The sequence below is a fragment of the Cotesia typhae genome, unplaced genomic scaffold, assembly GCF_013202065.1.
Source record: "Cotesia typhae breed Kobodo isofemale line unplaced genomic scaffold, CoteBio_Ctyphae contig_20, whole genome shotgun sequence".
In the NCBI taxonomy this organism is placed as follows: Eukaryota; Metazoa; Arthropoda; class Insecta; order Hymenoptera; family Braconidae; genus Cotesia; species Cotesia typhae.
The window spans coordinates 6,022,353-6,045,943 of NW_027423725.1; the positions used below are offsets into that span (position 1 = coordinate 6,022,353).

A 23,591-nucleotide genomic window follows, 5' to 3' on the forward strand; every position below is an offset into this window, starting at 1 on the left:
TTTTTTTTTCCCACTTGATCGAATTTTTGAAAAAATTAAAGGAGCAAGAATTTCGCGCTCTGAAAATGTCATAATTTTTATCAAAAATGAAAAAAATTTTTTTCATTTTTCTCTCAATTCTGTATTAGTGACTTGAAAAATTTAAGGGAAAAAAAAATCGAAAATTTTTAAGAAAAAAAAAAATTTTTTTAATTTTTTTTCAATTGGCCCAAATCAAAAAAAATGTAGCGACTCACTTTCTCACCGATTTTACTCTTCCGCACTTTAAGTTTCCTAGTCACAAATTAATTGAGTAAATTAAAAGTTGATACCCCCAAGGCAAGTCGAATATTCGTTCTACGAATATTGGGACAATAATTTTTTCGTGCGAATTCCAACAGTGTCTAAAAAAAAACAGTTTTTCTTAAAACTAACCTGCTTTCTTGGTAATCGAGCCAATCAACAGTTTTTCTCAAAACTACCGTATTTTTTAATTTTTAGAAAAGCAAATTAACTGAGTTTTTGCAAACTTTAGTTTTCTTTTTATTTTTTTTCATAATGCCTAGGCGGCATCTATCCGCGCCACAAGTCGCTCAGATAGTGACTCTAGTGGAAGAAGGGTACAATTACCGACAAGTCGGGGATCGTATGGACGTATGGATCGAATGTTATAATTCTATGCTTGTATAGCTACCTTTGAAGTATTTTTCTGGTTAATAGTCTACTACCAGACAAAATAGGTAGAATTTACATAATTTTTCATGTAAAAATTCTTTGTAAAAATAATAAAAAAATTTCGAAAATTTTTTTTTCGGTGGTTTTCTTATGATTACTCGAAAAATATTTTCAAAAAAAAATTTTCAAACTCAGATCCAAAAACAAAACACTTAGAGCTACAATTTGCTTTTTTTTGTTTTGCTGTACGACCATTTTTGTATAAATTACAGCCTGTTGAAAATCCCCCAAAAATTTGGATTTTTTTTCTGCTCCCTTAATTTTTGTGAGAAGTGTAGTTCACAGCTTTTTCTGGCGAACGATTGTAACCGTGATAATATTGTAAATATCACTATCTATTTAGGTGTAACATGTAACGTGGTCTTTAGTGACTTCATTGTTTATCTTGGTAGTGACGAAGCACCTTTTATCACTGGCCCTAGTTTTACCGCTATTTAATCTCTTGCTCCCGTTTAGCAACTGTTGGCTCAGCCTGTCTGTGGTATTATTCTGTGATTCAGTCTTGTATCATCTGATCAGCGAAATTTGTTACCAGTTCATCACCGTAACCCTTCTCTTTCCCTTTTTACTAATGCAGCCCGGTGTAATAAATTACATTTATCAACCAAGAAAATCAAGAAAATACAAATAATAATAAAAACGATAGAGCTTCAGAGGTTGGAGAGGTAACAAATTTCTTGAGTTTAAGGGATGACTGAAAATTTAAAAACAGAAGAAAAATAGATCAAACTAGATAGAAATTCAACGGTCAAAAGTAAGTTATCTATATTTAGTAACAAATCCATAGTTCTTATCACCAAATACTAGTAATTAGAAAAAAACTATCTCTTAGGGTCAAAATCTAGAGGTACCTTATGTTAGAATGTAGACTCTGTAGAATAGAATTGTTTAATATTAGATATTAGAGTTAGAAAAATTTTCAACAGTAGACTCATAGAACATCTACACGCAAAATACGAATAATTAAATGGATTAAATTATGCAGATAATTGAGAGAAAAATCGAAAATTACGAATAATTGATCACTCCAAATTGTTGTCATTGTCCAACGACGATATTAACTGGGCTACGACGTCAATGGTTATATTATCGGCACATATGAAAAAGTCCATCATATCTGTCAAACGATCTGCAAACAAATTACTTGAAGTAATAAAGGAGATAATGAAAACGGTACAGTCAATATCACAGTTCATTGCAGGAGATAGATTCGCGTAAGATATTACTGAAAAACTTAGAGTTAGCAGCATACCAGGGTAAATGTAAGTCTACGGCGCAAGCGGCTAAAAAAATAAATGATGTATACATCGTGAGAAAAAACGTACAAAAATACACCCAAGTTTCTGAATTATAGAAGGCTGGAACCACACCGGAGTTATTGAAATATAAATTCGGCCACTTCTATACAAACAGGATAAATTAGCTTCGTAAGGAAAAATTGGCAAAGGATATAAATTTAACCTTGAAAGGTAAGAAAACGACACTTGAAGTGTGCTGTTATCAAAATTAAGTAATCAAGACATATCGAAAGAAAGTTGTGGAAAGTGGTGCCGTTCAGAATACGCAGATCTATGATAATAGATGCATAGAAACATTCATCGATAATTACAAACTGATGTGAGATATTTTCCTTCGAAAGTAAACGCAATGTGCTTCGCTATTTAAAAAAATAATACTGATTTTTGGTTTAGCGCAATTAGTTAAGCGTAAGTAGTTACAATCTCAAACTACACTCAATCGTAACCCAATTGTAGTACATAAATTAAAAGAAGAATATTCTATAAATTTTAGCACTACAAGAATCCGATTGTGGAACTCATAAAATTATGTGTTTTCTATCCTTTGGCGTGCGATAGTAAGGGAAATATTGTGTTGCGGTGAAAATACTGCCATACAGAGAAAATAGAGCAATTAACATTAAAGCTTAAAAGATTGTTTGGCTAAATTGCAAATCATGGTGAGTGAAAAGAGACATTAATGAATAGTCTATTTATCAGAGCGTTGTCGAATGAAATGAATTTGTAGCAGCGTAAAAATAAGCAATCAAAAAAAAGTTCGCGCCTGCTCTTATTGACAATGTGCGTTGAAAAGTGGCCATATATACGTATATGTTAACTCATGTACAATACACACGAATCCACTACAAATGCGATGCATGCAGGCATGATAAATAGTTGTAGTTTCTATAAATAAGCAAAGTAGCATACTCTGCTCAGGAACCCTTGCGATGTAAATACTGAGTTATCACTCATATTATTCATCTACCCGGGTAAAAAAGATTACATATAATTATATATACCTATGCATAATTATATATGGGAAATGGTCCTTTTAAAATTGGAATTTTGAGTTCCGCTTTCAACAGGAGCTGTGTTTAGGCATTTCCCAAGATATTTTGGGGTGAGACGATTTATTCAATTTTCATAGAATTTTTAACAGGAGATTTAGTTGGGCACTTCCGGCCAAAATTTGAAATTTCAGCGAAAATACCCAAATTAAACTCCTGATAAAAAATAAAAGGTTCTTCATCAAAATTGAATTTTGGCACACCCTAATAATTATATACAGGGTGTCTCTGAAGTGGCGGGAGTAATTGTTGGGGTCGATAGAGAAAAAAATACTGAATCGAAAGTTCCTGAGCCAAAAATTTTTTTGGGCCATAGAATTTGAGTTATGAATTAAAAACGATAGCCAATCAGAAGCGCGCTATTCGAGAAATGAAAATGAGCGGGGAAGTAGAGGAGACGCGAGAGTGAGATGCTGCAATAGCAGCTTACTCGCTCACACAAAGCCGAGCATGAGAGGGGATTGTGACGCTATGAGCCGAGTACGTAAGTGTGAATGAGTGGATGTATGAGGTCGCAAGCGGACGGCTTAATGTATGAGTGTGTGTCCGTGTATCGCAGCATTATTGGAGGCGTTGTAACGCTGAATTAAAGCTAACCGGGTACTCTAAGACAGAGGAAAAAATTTTAATTTTTATTTTTATTCGAAAAAATTTAATAAAAAAAAATAAAAAGGCCCAAGATTTAACCAGACCCACAGAAACGGAGAGTAAATTTTTAATTCTCATTTATTTTGCTGGGGATTATTTTCAAATACAAAAAAAAAAAAGGCTAAGATTCAACTGGAATCCAAAAAGAGATGGATGAAAAAATTTTATTTTTTATTTTTAATCAGCAAAATTATTTTTCTTTAAAAAAGAGCCCAATCTCGACTGGAGCAAGAAAAAATGATTGAAAAATTTTATTATTAATTTTCAATCAACAAAATTATTATAAAAAAATAAATGGGCCCAAGTCTCAACCGGACCCAAACAAACGGATAAAAATTTTTATTACTTACTTAATTTGCTGGAAATTATCTTTAAAAACGAAAAAAATTCCCAAGACTCGATCGGATCCAAAAAAATAACAGTACAAAAATTTTTCCTTATTTTCAATCAGCAAAATTGTTTCTTTTAAAAAAGGCCCAATCTCGACTGGAGCAAAAAAATGATTAAAAATTTTATTATTAATTTTCAATCAACAAAATTATTTAAAAAAAAAAATAGTCCGCAGACTCAACCGGACCCAAACAAACAGATAGATAGTTTTAATTACTTATTTATTTTGATGGGAATTATTTTAAAAACGAAGAAAATCGCCCAAGACTCGACCGGACCCAAAAAAAAAAAAATAAATTGAAAAATTTTGTTTTCATTTTCAATCAGCCAAATTAATTTCTTTTCGAAACAAGGCCCAATCTCAAACAGACTAAGAGAAACTAATTAAAAAATTTTATTTTTTATTATTAATCAAATATTATTTAAAAAAGAAAATAAGCCACAGACTTAACCGGACTTAAACAAACGGATAGAAAATTTTTATTACTTACTTAATTTGCTGGAAATTATCTTTAAAAACGAAAAAATGCCCAAGACTCCATCAGACCGAAAGGAGATGAATAAAAAAATTTTACTATTCATTTTTAATCATCATAATTAACTTTTTTATAATAAAAGGCTCAATTTCGACCGGACCCAGAAAAAATGATCCAAAAATTTTATTTTTTATTGTTGATCATCAAAACTAATTAAAAAAACAAATGAGGCCCTAGACTCAACTGGACCCAAACAAACGGATAAATAATTTTTATTACTTATTTATTTTGCAGGAAATTATTTTTGAAAACGATAAAAATGCCCTAGACTCGACCAGACCCGAAATAAAATAAATTGAAAATCTTTGTTTTTCTATTTTTAATCAGCAAAATTATTTTCCTTTGAAAAAGGGCCTGATCTCGACTGGAGCAAGAAAAAATAATTGAAAAGTTTTATAATGAATTTTTAATCAACAAAATTTTTTAAAAAAGAAAATAGGCCCCAGACTTAACTGGACCCAAACAAACGGAAAGAAAACTTTTATTCCTGTTTTTTTGTTGGGAATTATTTTTCGAAACAAAAAAATTGCCCAAGACTCGACCGGACCCGAAAAAGATAAATCGAAAAATTTTATTTCTAAATATTAATTAACTAAATTATTAAGAAAAAAAAATAGACCCAAGACGCAGCAGGACCCAAATAAACGGATAGAAATTTTTATTACTTGATCACCAAGATTAATTTTCCTTGAAAAGAAAGGCCCAATCTCAAACAGACTTCGAATAACTGATTGAAAAATTTTATTATCAATTATTAATTAACAACATTATTCTTAAAAAAAAATTAATAGGCCCCAGACTCAATCGGACCCAAACAAACGGATCGAAAACTTTTATTTCCCATTCATTTTGCTAGGAATTATTTTTAAAAACGAAAAAAATGCCCAAGACTCGACCAGAGCCAAGAATAGAAGAATGCAAAAAAATTTATTTTCTCTTTTCAATAACAAACAAAAATTTATTGAACAAAAATCAGCCTAATCTTGACAAGACGATAAAAACTGATTGAAAAAATTTATTATCAATTATTAATTGACAAAATTATTTCAAAAAAGAAAATAGGCCCCAGACTCAACCGGACCAAAACGAACAGATAGAAAATTTTTATTACTTATTTCTTATGCTCGGAATAATTTTTGAAAACAGAAGGAATTGCCCAAGACTCAACCGGACCCAACCAAACGGATGGAAAACTTTCATTTCTCATTTATTTTGCTGGGAATTATTCTGTAAAATAATTTTTCAATTAATCGTCAGGTAAAATGTCAAAAAATAAATTAAAACAAACATTGAACTCAAGTCCCAATAATTTTGATATTTTAATTAAAATTATTTTTTAATTAATTGACAGGTAAAATGTCAAATAAGGAATTGAAAAAAATCGCTCTCGAGTCCTGATAATTTTGATATTTTTATTAAAATTATTTATCAGTTAATTAACAGGTAAAATGTCAACTAATAAATTAAAAAAAAAAATTGAACTCAAGTCCGAATAATTTTGATATTTTAATTGAAATTATTTATCAGTTAATTAACAGGTAAAATGTAAAAAAATATACTAAAAAAATCGCTCTCGAGTCCTGATAATTTTGATATTATTATTAAAATTATTAATCACTTAATCAACAAGCGAAATGTCAAATGATAAATTAAAAAAAAATTGAACTCAAGTCCGAATAATTTTGATATTTTTAATAGAATTATCTATCAGTGAATTAACAGGTAGAATGTCAAATTATAAATTAAGAAAAAAATTGAACTCAAGTCCGAATAATTTTGATATTTTTATTAGAATTATCTATCAGTGAATTAACAGGTAGAGTGTCAAATTATAAATTAAGAAAAAAATTGAACTCAAGTCCGAATAATTTTGATATTTTTATTAGAATTATCTATCGGTGAATTAACAGGTAGAATGTCAAATTATAAATTAAGAAAAAAATTGAACTCAAGTCCATTGTTTGTCCGGTTGATTCTGGGCCCTATTTTTTTTTCAAAATAATTTTCTCGATTAATAATAAAAATAAAATTTTTCAATCAGTTTCTTCTAGTCCGGTTGAGATTGGGCCTTTTTTGAAGAAACATGATTTTGGTGATTGAAAATAAGGAAAAATTCTTTTAATTATTTTTTTGGGTCCGATCGAGTCTTGGGAATTTTCTTCGTTTTTAAAAATAATTTCCACCAAATTAAGTAAGTAATAAAAATTTTTATCCGTTTGTTTGGGTCCGGTTGAGACTTGGGCCCATTTATTTTTTTATAATAATTTTGTTGATTGAAAATTAATAATAAAATTTTTCAATCATTTTTTCTTGCTCCAGTCGAGATTGGGCTCTTTTTTAAAGAAAAATAATTTTGCTGATTAAAAATAAAAAATAAAATTTTTTCATCCATCTCTTTTTGGATTCCAGTTGAATCTTAGCCTTTTTTTTTTTTTGTATTTGAAAATAATCCCCAGCAAAATAAATGAGAATTAAAAATTTACTCTCCGTTTCTGTGGGTCTGGTTAAATCTTGGGCCTTTTTATTTTTTTTTATTAAATTTTTTCGAATAAAAATAAAAATAAAAATTTTTTCCTCTGTCTTAGAGTACCCGGTTAGCTTTAATTCAGCGTTACAACGCCTCCAATAATGCTGCGATACACGGACACACACTCATACATTAAGCCGTCCGCTTGCGACCTCATACATCCACTCATTCACACTTACGTACTCGGCTCATAGCGTCACAATCCCCTCTCATGCTCGGCTTTGTGTGAGCGAGTAAGCTGCTATTGCAGCATCTCACTCTCGCGTCTCCTCTACTTCCCCGCTCATTTTCATTTCTCGAATAGCGCGCTTCTGATTGGCTATCGTTTTTAATTCATAACTCAAATTCTATGGCCCAAAAAAATTTTTGGCTCAGGAACTTTCGATTCAGTATTTTTTTCTCTATCGACCCCAACAATTACTCCCGCCACTTCAGAGACACCCTGTATGATTACTAGGGTGGTCCTTAAAAGGGGTAATTTTGAATTCCTTTGCTCTCAGGGGCTCAAATGCCGCCAAATTGATGAAAAAAATCCCCGAAAAATTTGAGCTCTTAACATTAACTTTAGGATTGTCTGTTCCAACCTAAGTTTTTTACGTAAATAACATAGGAAAAATTTTAATGTTTCTTTCGGATTTTATAACTCATCGACAAGTGAATCAAAAGTAATAAAACCGGTGATGTTAGCCGAGTGGTCTAAGGTGCAAGGCCTTTAGAGCACTCGGAACTGGCTCACCGGCCAGGCGTGGGTTCGAATCCCAAGCTGGTCTTAGAAACCATCTTGGTTGATTCGACCCTCGCCGCTTAGATTTAAGATTTTCACAACCCAAAAAGACCCCAACGTACCACTCCCAACAGTTAAAGTCGGCGATATGACCACAGCAGTTAAAACCGACTCTAAATAATAACCAAATAAAAAAAAAAAAAAAAGTAATAAATAGTGAAAATTTCATTGAAAATTTAACGCTCTACAAAAAATGTTTCCTATAATTTTTTGCTAAATCTATTGGCTTAATAGCTATTCAAGCTCAAAGTTCGATTTTAATATTACATCTCAGCTAAAAGAAAAAATAATAAAAAAATTTTTTTCAAACGATATGTAAATTCGGAATATCGTAATTTTTCCAGTTCTTCAATTTTATTTTTGTAATATCTCAAACGATACTATAGATACAGGAATGGCCTTTCATTTGTTTGGGAGGGGACACAGGGCTATTGAAGCAAAAATTAAGAAAACGAATAACTCTGAAAGCCATCTCTGCAACTTCCCGCTAAATCCATACCTAGACGCTGAAAATTACAGCGATGATGTTTTTGAGCTTTCCGAACTCAAAAATACAAATTATGTGTTATTTCTAACTCTCGGAGGTCAAAGAAATGACTTTTCTATGCTTTTGAGCTCTTCGAACTCAAAAGTCTAACAGAAGTTTCATGGAACACTATTTTTTGAATTTTCAAACCGCAATAACTTTTGAATGAATCAACTAATTTTCATGCGGTTAGCAGCATTCGATGCAGTTTTTTCAATCTCATAACTAATTTTTGAGTTTAGATTGATCGAACAAGGAATTTCAGAGAAGTTCCGAAAAAACAATTTGTTCGGTTGTCTATTGTTCACGATATCTCTCGAACGAATCGACCGATTTTGACCGGCTTGGCAATGATCGCCGTGGTTTTTTGATGTTAAAAGCTGATTTTTTTTTTAATTGATCAGTACAACTATTTAAAAGTTATTCCAAAAAATGTCCGAGTTATATTGAAAAATCTGATACAAGTTGATAATACACTATTTTTCAAATTTTCAAACCGCAATAACGTTTGAATGAATGAACCGATTTTTACGTGGTTAGTGGAATTCGACGCAAGTTTTTGAGACTCATTGAGAATCTTTAAGTTTTATTTGATCGAACCAGAAATTTTAGAGCAATTCCGAAAAAACACTTTTTGCGGTTTTCTTTCGTCAACTATAACTCACGAACGAATCAACCGGTTTTGACCGGCTCGGTGACGATCGACGTTAAGAGCTGATTAGTTTTTGAAATTGATCGATCGAGCCGTTTAAAACTTATTGAAAAAAAATTTGATTTGAAAAATTTTTTTAACTTTCCGCTAAGAAAATAAAAAATTTTCAAAAATCGGGAAGTTATTGGTTTTACCCCGTTTTGCAAAAATCGAGTTTTCAACAAATCTCGACATTTTAAGGTCCTAGGAAGCCATTTCGAGGGTTCCCGAGAGGGTGTCACTATGTCTGTATATGTGTGTGTGTGTATGTGTGTGTGTGTAACTGTGAAAACCTCTTACAACTTTTGAACGGTTCAACCGATTTCATCGTGGTTGGTGCCATTCGAAAGGGCTTCACTAAACTTAGATTTTCTGACAATTTGAACTGATTCGAACAGATAGATTTTAGGAAATTTAGAGAAATCTCAAAAAATAATAGGAAAAAAATTTTTTTCAGAAGTGGTTTTTTTGGAATAACTTTTAAACGGCTTTATCGATCGATTCCAAAAACTTATCAGCTCTCAAGCTTAAAAAACCATGTCGATTGCCGCCAGTCCGGTCAAAATCGGTTTATTCGTTCAAGAGATATCATGAACGAAAAAAAAAATAGAAAATAGTGTTTTTTTCACATAACTTCAATATTTCTTTTCGGATCGTTTTTAGTGAAATAAAATAGTTTTCAGAGCTTAGAAAACTGCGTCGATTACCGCCAAGAACGTAAAAATCAGTTGATTGGTTCGAGAGATATCCTTCACGAAAGATTTGGATACAAGTATTTTCTCAACACTGCTCCGACATTTTTTGGAATAACTCTAAAACAGCTGGACCGATCGATACCGAAAATTAATCAACTCTTAACATCGAAAAATCACGTTGATTGCCGTTGGTCCGGTCAACATCGGTTCATTCATTCGTGAGTTATCGTTGACGAAAGAAAACCGAAAAAAGTGTTTTTCCAGAATTACTCCGAAATACTTGATTCGATCAAACTAAACTTACAGATTCTTTATAGAGATTAAAAAATTGCGCCGAATACTGCCAACCGCGTGAAAATTAATTCATTTATTCAAAAGTTACTGCAGTTTGAAAATTTGAAAAATTGTGTTTTATCAAAGTTTTATTAGACTTTTGAGCTCGAAGAGCATAGAAAAGTTGTCCCTCTAAGCTCAAGGAGCTTAAAATAACACAAAAATTGTATTTTTGAGCTCGGAGAGCTGTGGGTGTGTGTGTACGCGCGCGCGCGCGCGTGTGTGTGTGTGTGTGTGTGTGTGTAAACCTCTCATAACTTTTGAACGGCTCGACCGATTTTATCGTGGTTCACGCTATTCGAAGGTGCTTGACTAAATTTAGACTTTGAATATAATTTGAACCGATTAGAACCAGTATTTTGAGAAATCTCAAAAAAACTCTTTTTCAAATGTAGTTTTTTTTTTAAATAACTTTTTAACGGCTCGACTGATCGATTTAAAAAAAAATGATTAGCCGTAAACATTGAAAAAACTACGTCCATCGACATGAAGCCAGTCGAAATCGGTTGATTTGTTTAAGAGTTATCGTTGACGAAAGAAATCGAAAAAAAGTGTTTTTTTCGAATCACACCGAAACTTCCGGTCTTATCAATTTGTATTTATAAATGTATTTGAAAATTCAAAAAATAGTGTTTTATTAAACTTCTATCAGACTTTTGAGCTCGGAGAGCTCAAAACTACATGAAAATGATATTGTTGAACTCTTCGAGTTCAAAAACGTAATAAGTGCAATTTGGAGCGCTTAATTACGTACGTAGCGAGAAGATGCAGGGATGGCCTTCAGGGTCAATCGTTTTCCTAATTTCATTTTCCTTGTGTGATGAATGAGCGTTGAGACGTGCACTTTTGGATTTTCAAAATTTTTTTCAATATCCCCGAGCGTCTCCTCTCAATTAAACAAAGGTAATTCTTGTATCTACAACAGCGTTCGATATATTACAAAAACAAAATTAAAAAACTGGAAAAATCCCGAAGTTTTGAATTTGCATATCTATTGAAAAAAAATTTTTTATTTTTTTTTCTTTTGCAGAACTTCAGTATATGATAAAAGACAACTTCTGACTAAAATTTATCCCAATGCGAAAAGGTCGATTTGACATTGAATGACCCTAATATTAATAGTTACATAAAATTGAACTTTGAGCTTGAATAACTTTTAAGCCAATAGATTTAGCGAAAAATTATAAGATCCATTTTTTGTAGAGCGTTAAATTATTAATGAAATTTTCGCTATTCATTACTTTTGAGTCATTTGTCAATGAGTTATAAAATTCTAAAGAAAAAACAAAATTTTTCCTATGTTATTTCCATAAGAAACTCAGGTTGGAACGCGAAAAATTCTAAAGTTAATGTTAAGAGCTTGTTGAAAAATCAATCTGAAGACCAATTCCGAAGGCCAACTAGCCCAAATTAGGCACTCGGAAAAGCACGGACCGTGAAGAGAGCGCTTGCTGGCCAGACAAGCCATAGTTCCCTCTCCACCCGGAATAGACCAATCCCGTAGGCTCTCCCCCCTATCAAGACTGTGAGCCGCATCTGGAGTATATAAGGAGCAATGCAATGGCACCGAAAATTCAGTTCTTAGTGACCAGTTACCAGTACAACCAGATCTTCGAATACTTCAGCAAGCGTGCAAGGCTTGCTCTACATAGTGCTGCTCAAGTAACAAGTTAACAAGGTTGTTAATTGTCACCATTCTACGGACCATCTCAACTTGGCCAGTTTACCTTCAAATTGCGGGTCATCTCAACTTCGCCAGTTTTTCTTCAACCTACGGATCATCTCACCTTCGATCAAAGTCTTCAGTAAGCGTGCAAGGCTTACCAACAAGGTTTCTAGCTCGGTAACAAGCCCGCAAGGCTAGCTCTGCGTTCACACCTGGAATCAGTCCTTCTCAGGACTTCTTTAACAAACGGTCTTTCTCAAGGCCAACTTTGAATCAGTTCTTCTCAGGAATTCTTTGACAAACGGTCTTTCTCAACGCCACAAAACCCTCAAGCCACGTAAGAGTTCGATTAGAGTTTTGAGAGAAATCCAGTCAAGGTCATCTCGAGACGATCGCAACATCTCTGGTCCCTCGAGCCGGATTCTCTCAAAACTCTGAGCTTCTACTGGCTTCTGACGTAAGACTTCTCAAGCAACTGGCACTAGTGTCTCATTTTGAGCCTATTTCTCACCCTTTGCGCATTGCGGAGCACCTGGTGCTGCGGGGAGTGGTGTTAAGTAGATCCTCAGGATGTCTTCACTACAGGCCAGGTTGGCACTTCAGCATACGAAGTTTGCCTTCATCTCATCACTTCAGAAGGAGGTTGAGTCCGGAGCTCACTCTCGATTCAACATCCACGTCGCCCGGGCTAAGCTACTAATGCTTAAAACTAACTGGGAGAAGTTTGACACCGAGCATGAGAAGATAATTCTTTCCAAGGCAGAAATCCTTTCGGACGACCCATATGTAGCTCATAACATGTACGAAGCCGCTACTCTATTTGTCATCTCAGTTACAGCAGCATTGGAAGAGAGAATTGCTGAGATTGAAGCAGCTAATCCTCCAAATGGATCTACTCTGGTAAACAACAGTCTCCACGAGGGAAACATACGGCCATCATCAATACCAAAGATTCCGATTCCGCCCTTTTCCGGCAACTTTGGAAATTGGAGAGCATTCTCGGACCTGTTTGTCTCATTAATTGGAGAACATAACGCCATCTCAAATGCTGAAAAGTTTGTGGATCTTCGCAACAGCCTTTCTGGAAACGCGGTAAGCATCATCTCAAACATCCAAGTCTCTGCAGACTCTTTTCAAGTAGCTTGGGACATGTTGGTAGCCAGATATGAAAACAAGAGGCTTCTCATCTCAGCGCAATTAGACAAGCTGTTTCGTATTCAGACGCCAGGAGTCAGGTCTTCTAGTACCATTAACTCCCATTTTAATACTGTGTCCGAGTCAACTCACTCAGAGCCCTAGGCATACTTATCGTAGAATGGGACCCCGTTGTAGTTCATCTTATGACACAGCACTTAAATCCTAAAACACGGGAAGATTGGGAAATGCATCTCGGGTCCACCACCGAATACCCGTCCAAGGAATAGTTAACCAACTTTCTCACTGGAACAGCTCGAGCTCTTGAAAGTATTGAGGCTCAAACTAAACTGTCCACAAAACAGCCAAGGCAGGACAAAAAGACAAATCAGCCAGCGAGGATTCATCACGTCGCCGCCGAGCAAGTCGACATGTCATCTCAACGAGAATGGGCTCTACAAAAACCCTCCACCATCGAAACAAAAGGCAACGCCAGTGTTAGCAACCTTTTTCGAAAAACTATCATCCTTGGCTCAGTCTCCTCAAACCGAAGTCGATGACGGTGCAGCAACACCATGCCCATCATGGCAGCCCAGCCAGAGTCAAGACAGTCATCTCAAACAAGAAAGTCATCTCCAATCAGGTACCTCTTGCTCCAAGTTACCTCAATTACCAAGCATCATCAAGACATCTCAATCCAAGCAGACTAATCCGGAATCGAGCATCGTAACTCTGACAGCAATGGACACTAGATCATCAGTTCTTCTCGCCACTTGCACGGCAGTTATAATTTCTCCAAATCAAGCTACAACAGTGATCCGTCTTCTCATTAACCCTGGATCCGAACTGACAAGTGTATCAACATATGTAATCAAACGAGCTAAGTTAGCCTGCCAAGACGCTAAAATTCCTATCATGGGTATTGGAAACCAAAAGACCAGCACAACTTGCGGCAAAGTAAGACTATTGTTGCGGTTATGCAATGACAACAAACAAGTTCAAATAAATGCATATGTGTTACCTAAAATTACTGCCCGCATTCCATCAGTTGCCATTACAGATCAACGTTGGCCTCATTTAAATACCTTGGAAAGAACTGATTCAGACTTTTTGCAACCGGGAAATATCGATGTTCTCATTGGAGCAGACACTCTCAACTGCATCCTTGAACCTTCACCAATTATCAAAGGACACTTAGATGAGCCAATAGCCATTCACACAGTTTTTGGATGGGCCTTTCTAGGACCAGCGTCATCTCAGCTTAGCGAACAAGCGCCAAGGTCATTGCATCTAGTATCAAATGATCAGCTCCAAAATTCACTTACCCGATTCTGGGTCCAAGAAGAAGTCCCTGAACCAGCAAATCCGTCTTATTGCCTACTAGATGCTCAATGTGAAGATCACTATGTCAGCACGCATTCAAGGAATTTCGAAGGCCACTACGTTGTACGTATTCCACTATCCTCAGACGTCTCTCGACTTGGAAAATCCAGAGAAATAGCCTACAGATGTCTCGTGAGACTTCTCAAAAGGTTAGATTCCAACGAACTACTCAAGCAATGCTACTTCGACTTCATGCCGGAGTACGAGACGTTAGGACATATGGTAGCGGTCCCCAAAGAGAATCCTGAGGCACAACACGCTTATTATTTGCCTCATCACGGAGTTCTTAGAGAACAAAGCACCTTTACGAAGCTCAGGGTAGTATTCAATGGATCCTGTAAAACTACATCTCAAGTCTCTCTGAATGACATTCAGTACGCTGGTCCTAAGACACAACGAGACATCATCGATTTTTTACTTTGGATCAGGCGTCATAAGTACATGTTCATGACTGATATCGTTAAAATGTTTCGTCAAATAGAGGTTCATCCAGACGACTGAGATTTGCAACGCATCCTCTGGGTCAACAAACAGCTAGATGTTCAAGCATATCAACTGAAGACAATCACGTATGGTACTCGCTCTGCTCCGTACTTAGCTTGTCGAACGCTTATGCAACTAGTAGAAGACGAACAAGACACCTATCCATTGGCAGTAGATCCCATTTTGAAAGGTAGCTACGTAGACGACATCTCCGGTGGAGCCGATTTGATTGAACACCTCAACTTAATCGCTCAACAACTAAACAGTATGTGTGCATCAGCCTGCCTACCACTAGACAAATGGAAAAGTAACAGTCAAGAATTTTTCATTCCATCAGCATCTCAATTGAAAGATGAATCAACGATTCACACGTTCGATGAATCATTGTCTAAAGTCCTAGGCATATCATGGTCGTCATCTCAAGATACGTTTACGTTTCAAGGCAGCATCTCAGAAAAGGAAGTAATAACAAAAAGAGTGATTCTCTCAGAGGTAGCTCAACTTTTTGATTCATTAGGTTTAATCTCACCAGTTGTCATTCGAGCTAAGATATTGCTTCAGCAACTATGGTTAGAAAAGTTGAGCTGGGATGAGCTACTTTGCCCAGGCACGATCCATCAATGGACCAAATTTCGGGAAGACATATTGAAACTCACTGAGCTACAAATCCCAAGGTGGATCCAACTTCAATCAGATTCTTACTCTGTACAATTACACGGCTTTTCTGACGCCTCCCAGCTAGCAATGGCTGCAGTTATTTATATCAGAATAACCGACCAAGTAGGAAACTCAAAAGTCACCCTAGTTTGCTCAAAAACCAAAGTAGCTCCAATCAAGCGGTTGACTATTCCCAGACTTGAGCTATCTGCTGCAGTCCTTCCGTCACATCTCATGAAACACATTCAGTCCACTTTAGACCTCCTGGACATCCCAGTCTTTTTGTGGACTGACTCGTCCATATCACTTGCATGGATAAAAAGCAATCCTATGAAATGGAAGGAGTATATTGGCAACAGAGTTGCCTCTATTCATCAAGCATTACCAAACGCCAACTGAAGGTACACTTCTGGAAAAATCAATCCAGCAGACTGTGCCTCTCGAGGATTAGACGCTCATCAATTGATCAAACATTCTCTGTGGTGGTCTGGACCTCCATGGTCAGCAAAATCTCCTGAGCACTGGCCAATATCTATAGCTCCATCTCCTACTGAAGACCTAGAAGAACGACCTGGCATCTCTCTAGCAGCAACCATCCAACCTACAGTCTGGGAACTCATTGACCTACCATGTGTAAATACCTTCCACAAGGACCTACCAAAGCTTCTTCGAATAACTGCATTGTGTCAACGAGCCATCGCTTGCTTCCGACGAGTTCCAAACTCAAGCGTCTCCATCTCACCAATAAGTCCAGCTAATCTAGAAAAAGCCAGAATCTTTTGGATCAAGACCACTCAGCAAGCATACTTCTCATCAGAAATCAGCACCATTAAAACTGGAAAGCAGTTACCAAAGTCCCATGCCCTATCGCGACTAACAGCTAGATTAGACCATTAAGACTTACTAAGGGTTGGAGGTCGCGTACAAAATTCTCTACTCGATGAGGAAAGTAAGCACCCTCCCATACTACCTCGTCAATGCTAGCTTTCTGAACTTTTCATCGCTGACGCCCACACTCGAACACTACATGGTGGAACACAGCTCATTCTCACATATCTGCGCCGTCAATGCTGGATTTTGGGGGGCCGAGCCCCAGTTAAGTCGTTCATTCATCGATGCCTTGTGTGTGCTCGAATTAGAGCAGTGAGAACTCAACAACGGATCGCACCTTTTACTGTTTCTCGAGTTACTTCATCACTAGTATTCGAGACTACTGGAGTTGATTATGCTGGACCAATCACGTTAATAACCTTTCAAGGAAGAGGAACAAAGAAGTTCAAGGGATGGATAGCAGTCTTCGTTTGCTTCTCAACGTCAGCTACTCATCTAGAAGTTGTTTCAGACTACTCAACAGAAGGCTTCTTAAAGGCATTCAGAAGGTTTACAAGTAGACGAGGTCTCTGCAAGACTTTACACAGCGATTGTGGAACAAACTTCAAGGGAGCTTATAAAGAACTTAAAAGTCTATTCTCAAAGGCCACTCGAAGCTCGAAGGACATGCATCGTCTTCTAGCTAACGATGGAGTAAACTGGAAATTTAACCCTCCGGGAGCACCACATATGGGTGGCAAATGGCAAGCTGCCGTCAAATCAGTAAAAGGTCATCTCCAACGATCCCTCTCTGACACGAGCTTCACCTTTGAAGACTTCTCAACCTTTCTCGCGCAAGTTGAAGCAGTTCTCAATTCACGACCACTGAGCGCACTATCAGACGATCCAAACGACCTCTCAGCTCTCACACCAGGTCACTTCATCAGAGGAGCCCCACTCAATGCAGTTCCACAACCATCTCTTACATCTATAGGTGAAGGTAGACTGTCCCATTTCCAACGCATTCAAGAAAGATTCCAGCAGTTCTGGGATCGATGGTCAGCAGAATGTCTTGTGGCTCATCAAACGATTACGAAATGGCACCATCAAACAAATGATATTAAAATTGGCTCTCTCGTGCTAATAACTGACGAGAGATATCCACCATCAAAGTGGCCTTTGGCTCGAGTAGTCCAGCTACACCCTGGAAAAGATGGTCTCACACGAGTAGTTACGCTCAAAACTTCAACAACTCTTACTAGACCCATAGTTAAACTTGCTCTTCTACCATTAGCACAGCATCAAGAGGAATCTCTATAAAAAAAAAAAAAAAAAAAAGGAAAATCTGCATCATGCAGAATGGGGGGAGAATGTTGAAAAATCAATCCGAAGACCAATTCCGAAGGCCAACTAGCCCAAATTAGGCACTCGGAAAAGCACGGACCGTGAAGAGAGTGCCTGCTCGCCAGACAAGCCATAGTTCCCTCTCCACCCGGAATAGACCAATCCCGTAGGCTCTCCCCCCTATCAAGACTGTGAGCCGCATCTAGAGTATATAAGGAGCAATGCAATGGCACCGAGAATTCAGTTCTTAGTGACCAGTTACCAGTACAACCAGATCTTCGAATACTTCAGCAAGCGTGCAAGGCTTGCTCTACATAGTGCTGCTCAAGTAACAAGTTAGCAAGGTTGTTAATTGTCACCATTCTACGGACTCAACTTGGCCAGTTTACCTTCAAATTGCGGGTCATCTCAACTTCGCCAGTTTTTCTTCAACCTACGGATCATCTCACCTTCGATCAAAGTCTTCAGTAAGCGTGCAAGGCTTACCAACAAGGTTTCTAGCTCGGTAACAAGCCCGCAAGGCTAGCTCTGCGTTCACACCTGGAATCAGTCCTTCTCAGGACTTCTTTAACAAACGGTCTTTCTCAAGGCCAACTCTGAATCAGTTCTTCTCAGGACTTCTTTGACAAACGGTCTTTCTCAAGGCCACAAAACCCTCAAGCCACGTAAGAGCTCGATTAGAGTTTTGAGAGAAATCCAGTCAAGGTCATCTCGAGACGATCGCAACAGAGCTCAAATTTTGCGAAAATTTTTTTTTATCAATTCGAAAGCATTTGAGTCCCTGGGAGCAATGAAATTCAAAAACACTCTTTTTTAACGACTACTCGAATGATTATATAGAATTAGATATAATTATATAGAAATATATGGAATTATTTCCATAGAAAAAAAGAAAACCCGGCATGCGCGGGAATCAAACCTTGGACCTGACGCTTATAGAACTGATTCTTTACCTGTTTACCTACGAGACATTAGAAAAGTACAGTTTGTAACAACTACAAGTAACACAAATCGAATACATGATCAATACTTAATTAACAAAATTGTTTATGAAATTTGTCAATCATTAATTATTAATATACACTGATAAAAAGATTCATTAACTATTAATAAATTAATATATTCGAAAACAATAATTTATTTTATTAAATAATAAATATTTATTAATAGTTAATAAATTGTACTCAATAAATTACTTATCAACTGTTAATAAATATTTTTTAAGTGTTAATAAGTATTTATTAGATGTTATGATGTTAAATAATAATTTATTAACAGTCAATAAAGCTTATTAAATGTAAACAAATCCTTTGGAGTTATATCACGTAAAGTGGACCCCCGTTTTACCACTTAATGATAGAAAACTTGTTAAAACATAGTTATCGAAAGTAGTCTTATCTCAAAATCATCCGTCAAAACAGTTCTTAAAAATTTAACAACAATTTTTTTACACTAATAGTTTTCGTTACTTTTAATTCAAAAATTTATTGTAAGAAAGTTATTGAAGATAACGAATTTTTCAACGTTTCTAGTAAAATATCTATAATTTCACATACAATTGTTTTGCAAATTTCATTTGCTTATTATCATATTTTTGATTAACTTTTATATGAACAAATTGCAATTTCAATTTTTTCTTCGTCCGGGAATCGATTTTTTTTCGATTTTTTGTAATACGCATTATACATTTAAGTTCTTTATTTCAAAATAAAATTTAACTGCCCGGTATTAGTTCAAATAATGTGAATTCTTAAATGACGCAGCGACGAGCGGTACAAGAGCTGCGTGGTACTGAGCTTAGCTGTTAAGACTATTCGGCTAGTTAACAAACGCCTTTTTGATCAACTTTTTTCTGCAGTTTTCGAAAATTATGATTATGGTGTCATTCGATTCCGAATGGTATTCTAGATAATTTTTAAAAAACCGATGTTTTTGCTTGCAACAATTATCATACTTGCAACGTGCATGTTCAAGCAGAAAAAATTATTGATTAACTGTTGCATAACTAATTGAAAAATTGTGATAAAAATTTTTTTCGGGCGGATAATTGTTTATTTATCTATCCAGTCAGCCCCTGAAATTTTTTATGTCTTAAATTTTATATTTAATATGTTAAAATAGTTTTTATTAAGGAAGTGTCAAAAGTAGGCGTGGCTTACATAAGCACCCGTTTTTGGCAGTATTTTCATCCCTCTATGGAAAATTATAAATATTGGCACTACAGTTCCGGGAGTCTGGACTTTTTTTAAAGACATTTCCTCCTCTTTTTTTTTTCAAATTTGGAAAAATCATAAGTTTTTGAGATGCTTGTGAAAAACTAACCCCCCCTTTTTTTTTAAATTGTTAATAATTTTTGCAATTTCTGCAAGCAAAAACTTCGATTTTTTCAAAAATTATCTAGAATACTATTCGGGATCAAATGACACCCTAATCATCATTTTCGAAAACTGCTAAAAAAAGTTGATCAAAAAGGCACTTGTTAACTAGCCGACTAGTCTTAACAGCTAAGCTTAGTCGCAAGCAGCACTTATACCGCTCGTCGTTGCGTCATTTAGAAATTCATATTATTTAAACTAATAGCGGGCAGTGAAATTTTATTTTGAAATAAAGTACTCAAATGTATAATTCGTATTACTAATAAAAAAAAAAAAAATTCGATTACCGGACTGAAAAGTAATTAAAATTTCTTTTTGTTTTTTTAAAAGTTTATAGAAAATTGATGATAAATAAATAAAATTTGCAAAAGAATTTTATGTGAAACTATAGATATTTTATTATAACTGCTGTAAATTTCGTTAAGCTATCTCCAAATAGATTTTTTACAATTAATTTTTTAATTAAAAGTAACGAAAATTTTTTGTTGTAAAAAAAATGTTATTAAATTCAAAATTTTCAAAAACTGTTTTGAGAGATCATTATTAGATATAACTATTTTCGATAATTATATTTTTATATAACCTCCATTGAAATCTGAGTAAAAACAGAAACACTTTCACTTGCCAATACGTTAGGAAGCATATTGTATGAAAAGTATTATATTGAAAACCAGTTCCAGCCTTTACTTCTTCGTGAATTTCTCTTAAACAAAGAAAAAATTTTAGAAAAAACTCTCTGCTACTTGATCGATTATTTAATTATCTACTCTCTAGCAAAATGTTTTTTAAAAAATTTTTATTTGTTTAAGAAAAATTCATAAGTTTGTCACAGCTTGCCGTTGCGAGTGCGACGAAGATAGTACGTTTTGTCTCGATCCATGCGAGGTGATGAGACTCGTTCTCGATGTCATAAACATAATTAGTTTTCTTGTACAACTACTCGATGAATATTTTTTCTGTTTGTGATGGCTCTGTATACTCTCTAAAAAGTACCACTATTTCTATATCAACCTAACATTTTCGAACCTGAGGGTAGATAATAATATCGTTATAATCTTATGAAAATGATCTAAATATTCACTATTAATATACAAGTAATTTAACAACAACAAAATATTCAAGAAATAAATCAAGATATTCTAGTATAGCAGCTGACATAGAAGTATCTACGTAATATTATAGTTCGTGGAAATCTAGATTCTGCTCTTCAGGAAAGAGTGCAAGCCTTACTTTATGTGGAAAGTAAAGAATGTAGTTGAACATAACGGTTTTTGATATAAATTAAACAACTGATACAATCGGTTAAATGCTAAAAAATTACGTTTTCAATTTTATTTCAACTACAACTATTAAGTAGATATAAATGTTTAGAAAATTTATGAGCAGCTTAACTTTTTTTTTAGTCTTCTAATATCATATGCATTTAAAATAAATTTGTTGACAGAAAATAAAAATAATAAATGTGTATTTCATAAATTTATACAAAAAATAATTGACTATTACTTATAGGTGGTTATGGAGCGTCGTGATATAATATTGACTGCAATTTTCGGAACGTTTGGTGCCATCGGCGTAATCATTGGTCTATGCTTAGTAGCTTGGCGATATCTTTGGGATAAAAGATCTAAAGATCTTGATAGTGACTGCGACAATGGAATAGATAGTGATAATATTAGAAGTATTGATGAATCCCAACAATATTTAAAAAAAAATGGAATACTCAACTTCAAAACACCACTTATTACAACCAAAAATATCGGGTGAGAAATATATATCATTCTTTAGGTATAATTATTATAAAGGTTAAGTATGAAGAGCATGAAGTATGAATATCACCTTCATGACATTTATTAGAAAGCCGAATTTGAAAAGAAGTTATGGTATTCATTGTTAATCTTAACTGTTCCTTTTAATTCTTACAAAAAAAAAAAAAAAAAAGCGAAGATTACATATGGAAAGCGAGTAATTGTTATTATTAGCAAAGAATTTGATATTTTCTTACCACAAAAAACTTAAGCAGCGATCATTGAGGGCTCAAATCAATTCGATTTTAAACAACATGATATATTACCTTTATCATGGTGGTTTATGAAATAAGGTCGAAATTATTTTCCGAGCATAAAGATAAAAAAATTGTTACATTAAATACCATAATGATTAAAATTACATTAATTGTATTAAACATTTTATTAACAATTTAATTAACATTTATTTTAAGTTTCAAATTTATTTGAAAAACCTTGAATTTTCCTAAAAATTCTTGAATGTTCTAGTATTTTTAGGAATATTCAGAAATGCTCTACTTATTCATTTGCTCATAATCGGAGGATCTACTCCCAAATCATGCTCAATCCAACATAGTTTTCACTATGGTTGATTTTGGGCAGTTGTTTAAGCAGTTTGTTCAGGAAATGTTGGATCGATCGATACACTATTCTTCTGACGTACTTGTGTTTTCAGAAAAGTGTATAGACTATTGAACTAAATCAAAAAGGTATGGGAGTTAAGACAGCGAATAACAACTAACGGATGAAATCACTTTTAATTATACATAATGATTGTACTAGTTGACTTGATTGGGTTTAAAAACCCTAGCAGTGACTTTGTTGTTGTGTGAATAATAAATTTTAATTCATAACTAATAAGAAATTCCATTTGTTTTCATTTATTAGTTTAAGTTTTATTTACTGCGCATGCGTGAAGAACAAAGTAAATGTATGTAGAATCTACGGAAAATAGGCAGCTAATTGAATACTGTTTTCCCTCAAATAGTAATTTGGAAACGCTCGGAAATTCGAGGCCCAGATGATTTTGGTATGAACTCAGTCTCTCGTTATCCTGACTTCCTCCTGTGCGGATCAAATCTAGTTAGTGGATAGATAATTTAAATTTTGAGTCCTCCGTATGAGCCTCTCGTTAGGACGCACCCTCATGTGAGAGTCTCGCCAGAGACTTCCGTAAAGGATTCGTTAGTAAAAGATCTCCAGGTTTGCGGATCGTCTAAATCTTAGTTAGTGGCCGGTGTTTCTTCCACGTAAACTAAGATGTGCAATTTAAACAGTAAAAGTAAAAGTTAACAAATTAAATTTTAAATAAAATAAAATAATATTATACTGTGTGCGTGTGTCGACGACCAGGTATGAATATATTAAATATGTAAATCTAAACTTGTAAACTTAATTTTTGTCAATATGCGTTATTACAATCAAAATCTAAAAATTACAATCATATGAAAAAAAAATCAACAAAAGACAACCGCAACGTTTTCCTACATCCTTCTGAATTTTCGGTCTAGTGGTTGGAAAATACCATGACCCAAATAAATTTTAATAAATTATGTCCAAAATCTTGGACGTAACATTAACAAAAAAAAATTCAAAAAATAAAAATTTTGTACAAGAAGAATTTAAACAAAAATTGAATAAAAAATGAAGGAAACAGTTGACCCTGAAGGCAATCCCTTCAACTTTCTGCTGATTTCATACGTAAGCGCTTAAAATTCCACTTATGACGGTTTGAGCTCTTCGAGCTCAAAAATACGATTTCTG

The 23,591-nt window shown here is 34.7% G+C and overlaps 1 protein-coding gene across 3 annotated transcripts in view; it reads left to right on the top strand.

Annotated features, from left to right (window-relative positions):
• The window catches only part of Syt7 (Synaptotagmin 7), a 335,513-nt gene that overhangs the window by 60,531 nt on the left and 251,391 nt on the right, over positions 1 to 23,591 (top strand). For 2 of the 3 annotated variants that reach the window (XM_074259521.1, XM_074259520.1), the window contains exon 2: positions 21,553 to 21,803. The exons of the other annotated variant lie outside the window; for it this stretch is intronic. In XM_074259521.1, the coding sequence (XP_074115622.1) occupies positions 21,559 to 21,803 (245 nt within the window). In that variant the 5' untranslated portion in view covers positions 21,553 to 21,558. The remainder of the gene's footprint in view (positions 1 to 21,552; positions 21,804 to 23,591) is intronic. 3 annotated transcript variants of the gene reach the window in all.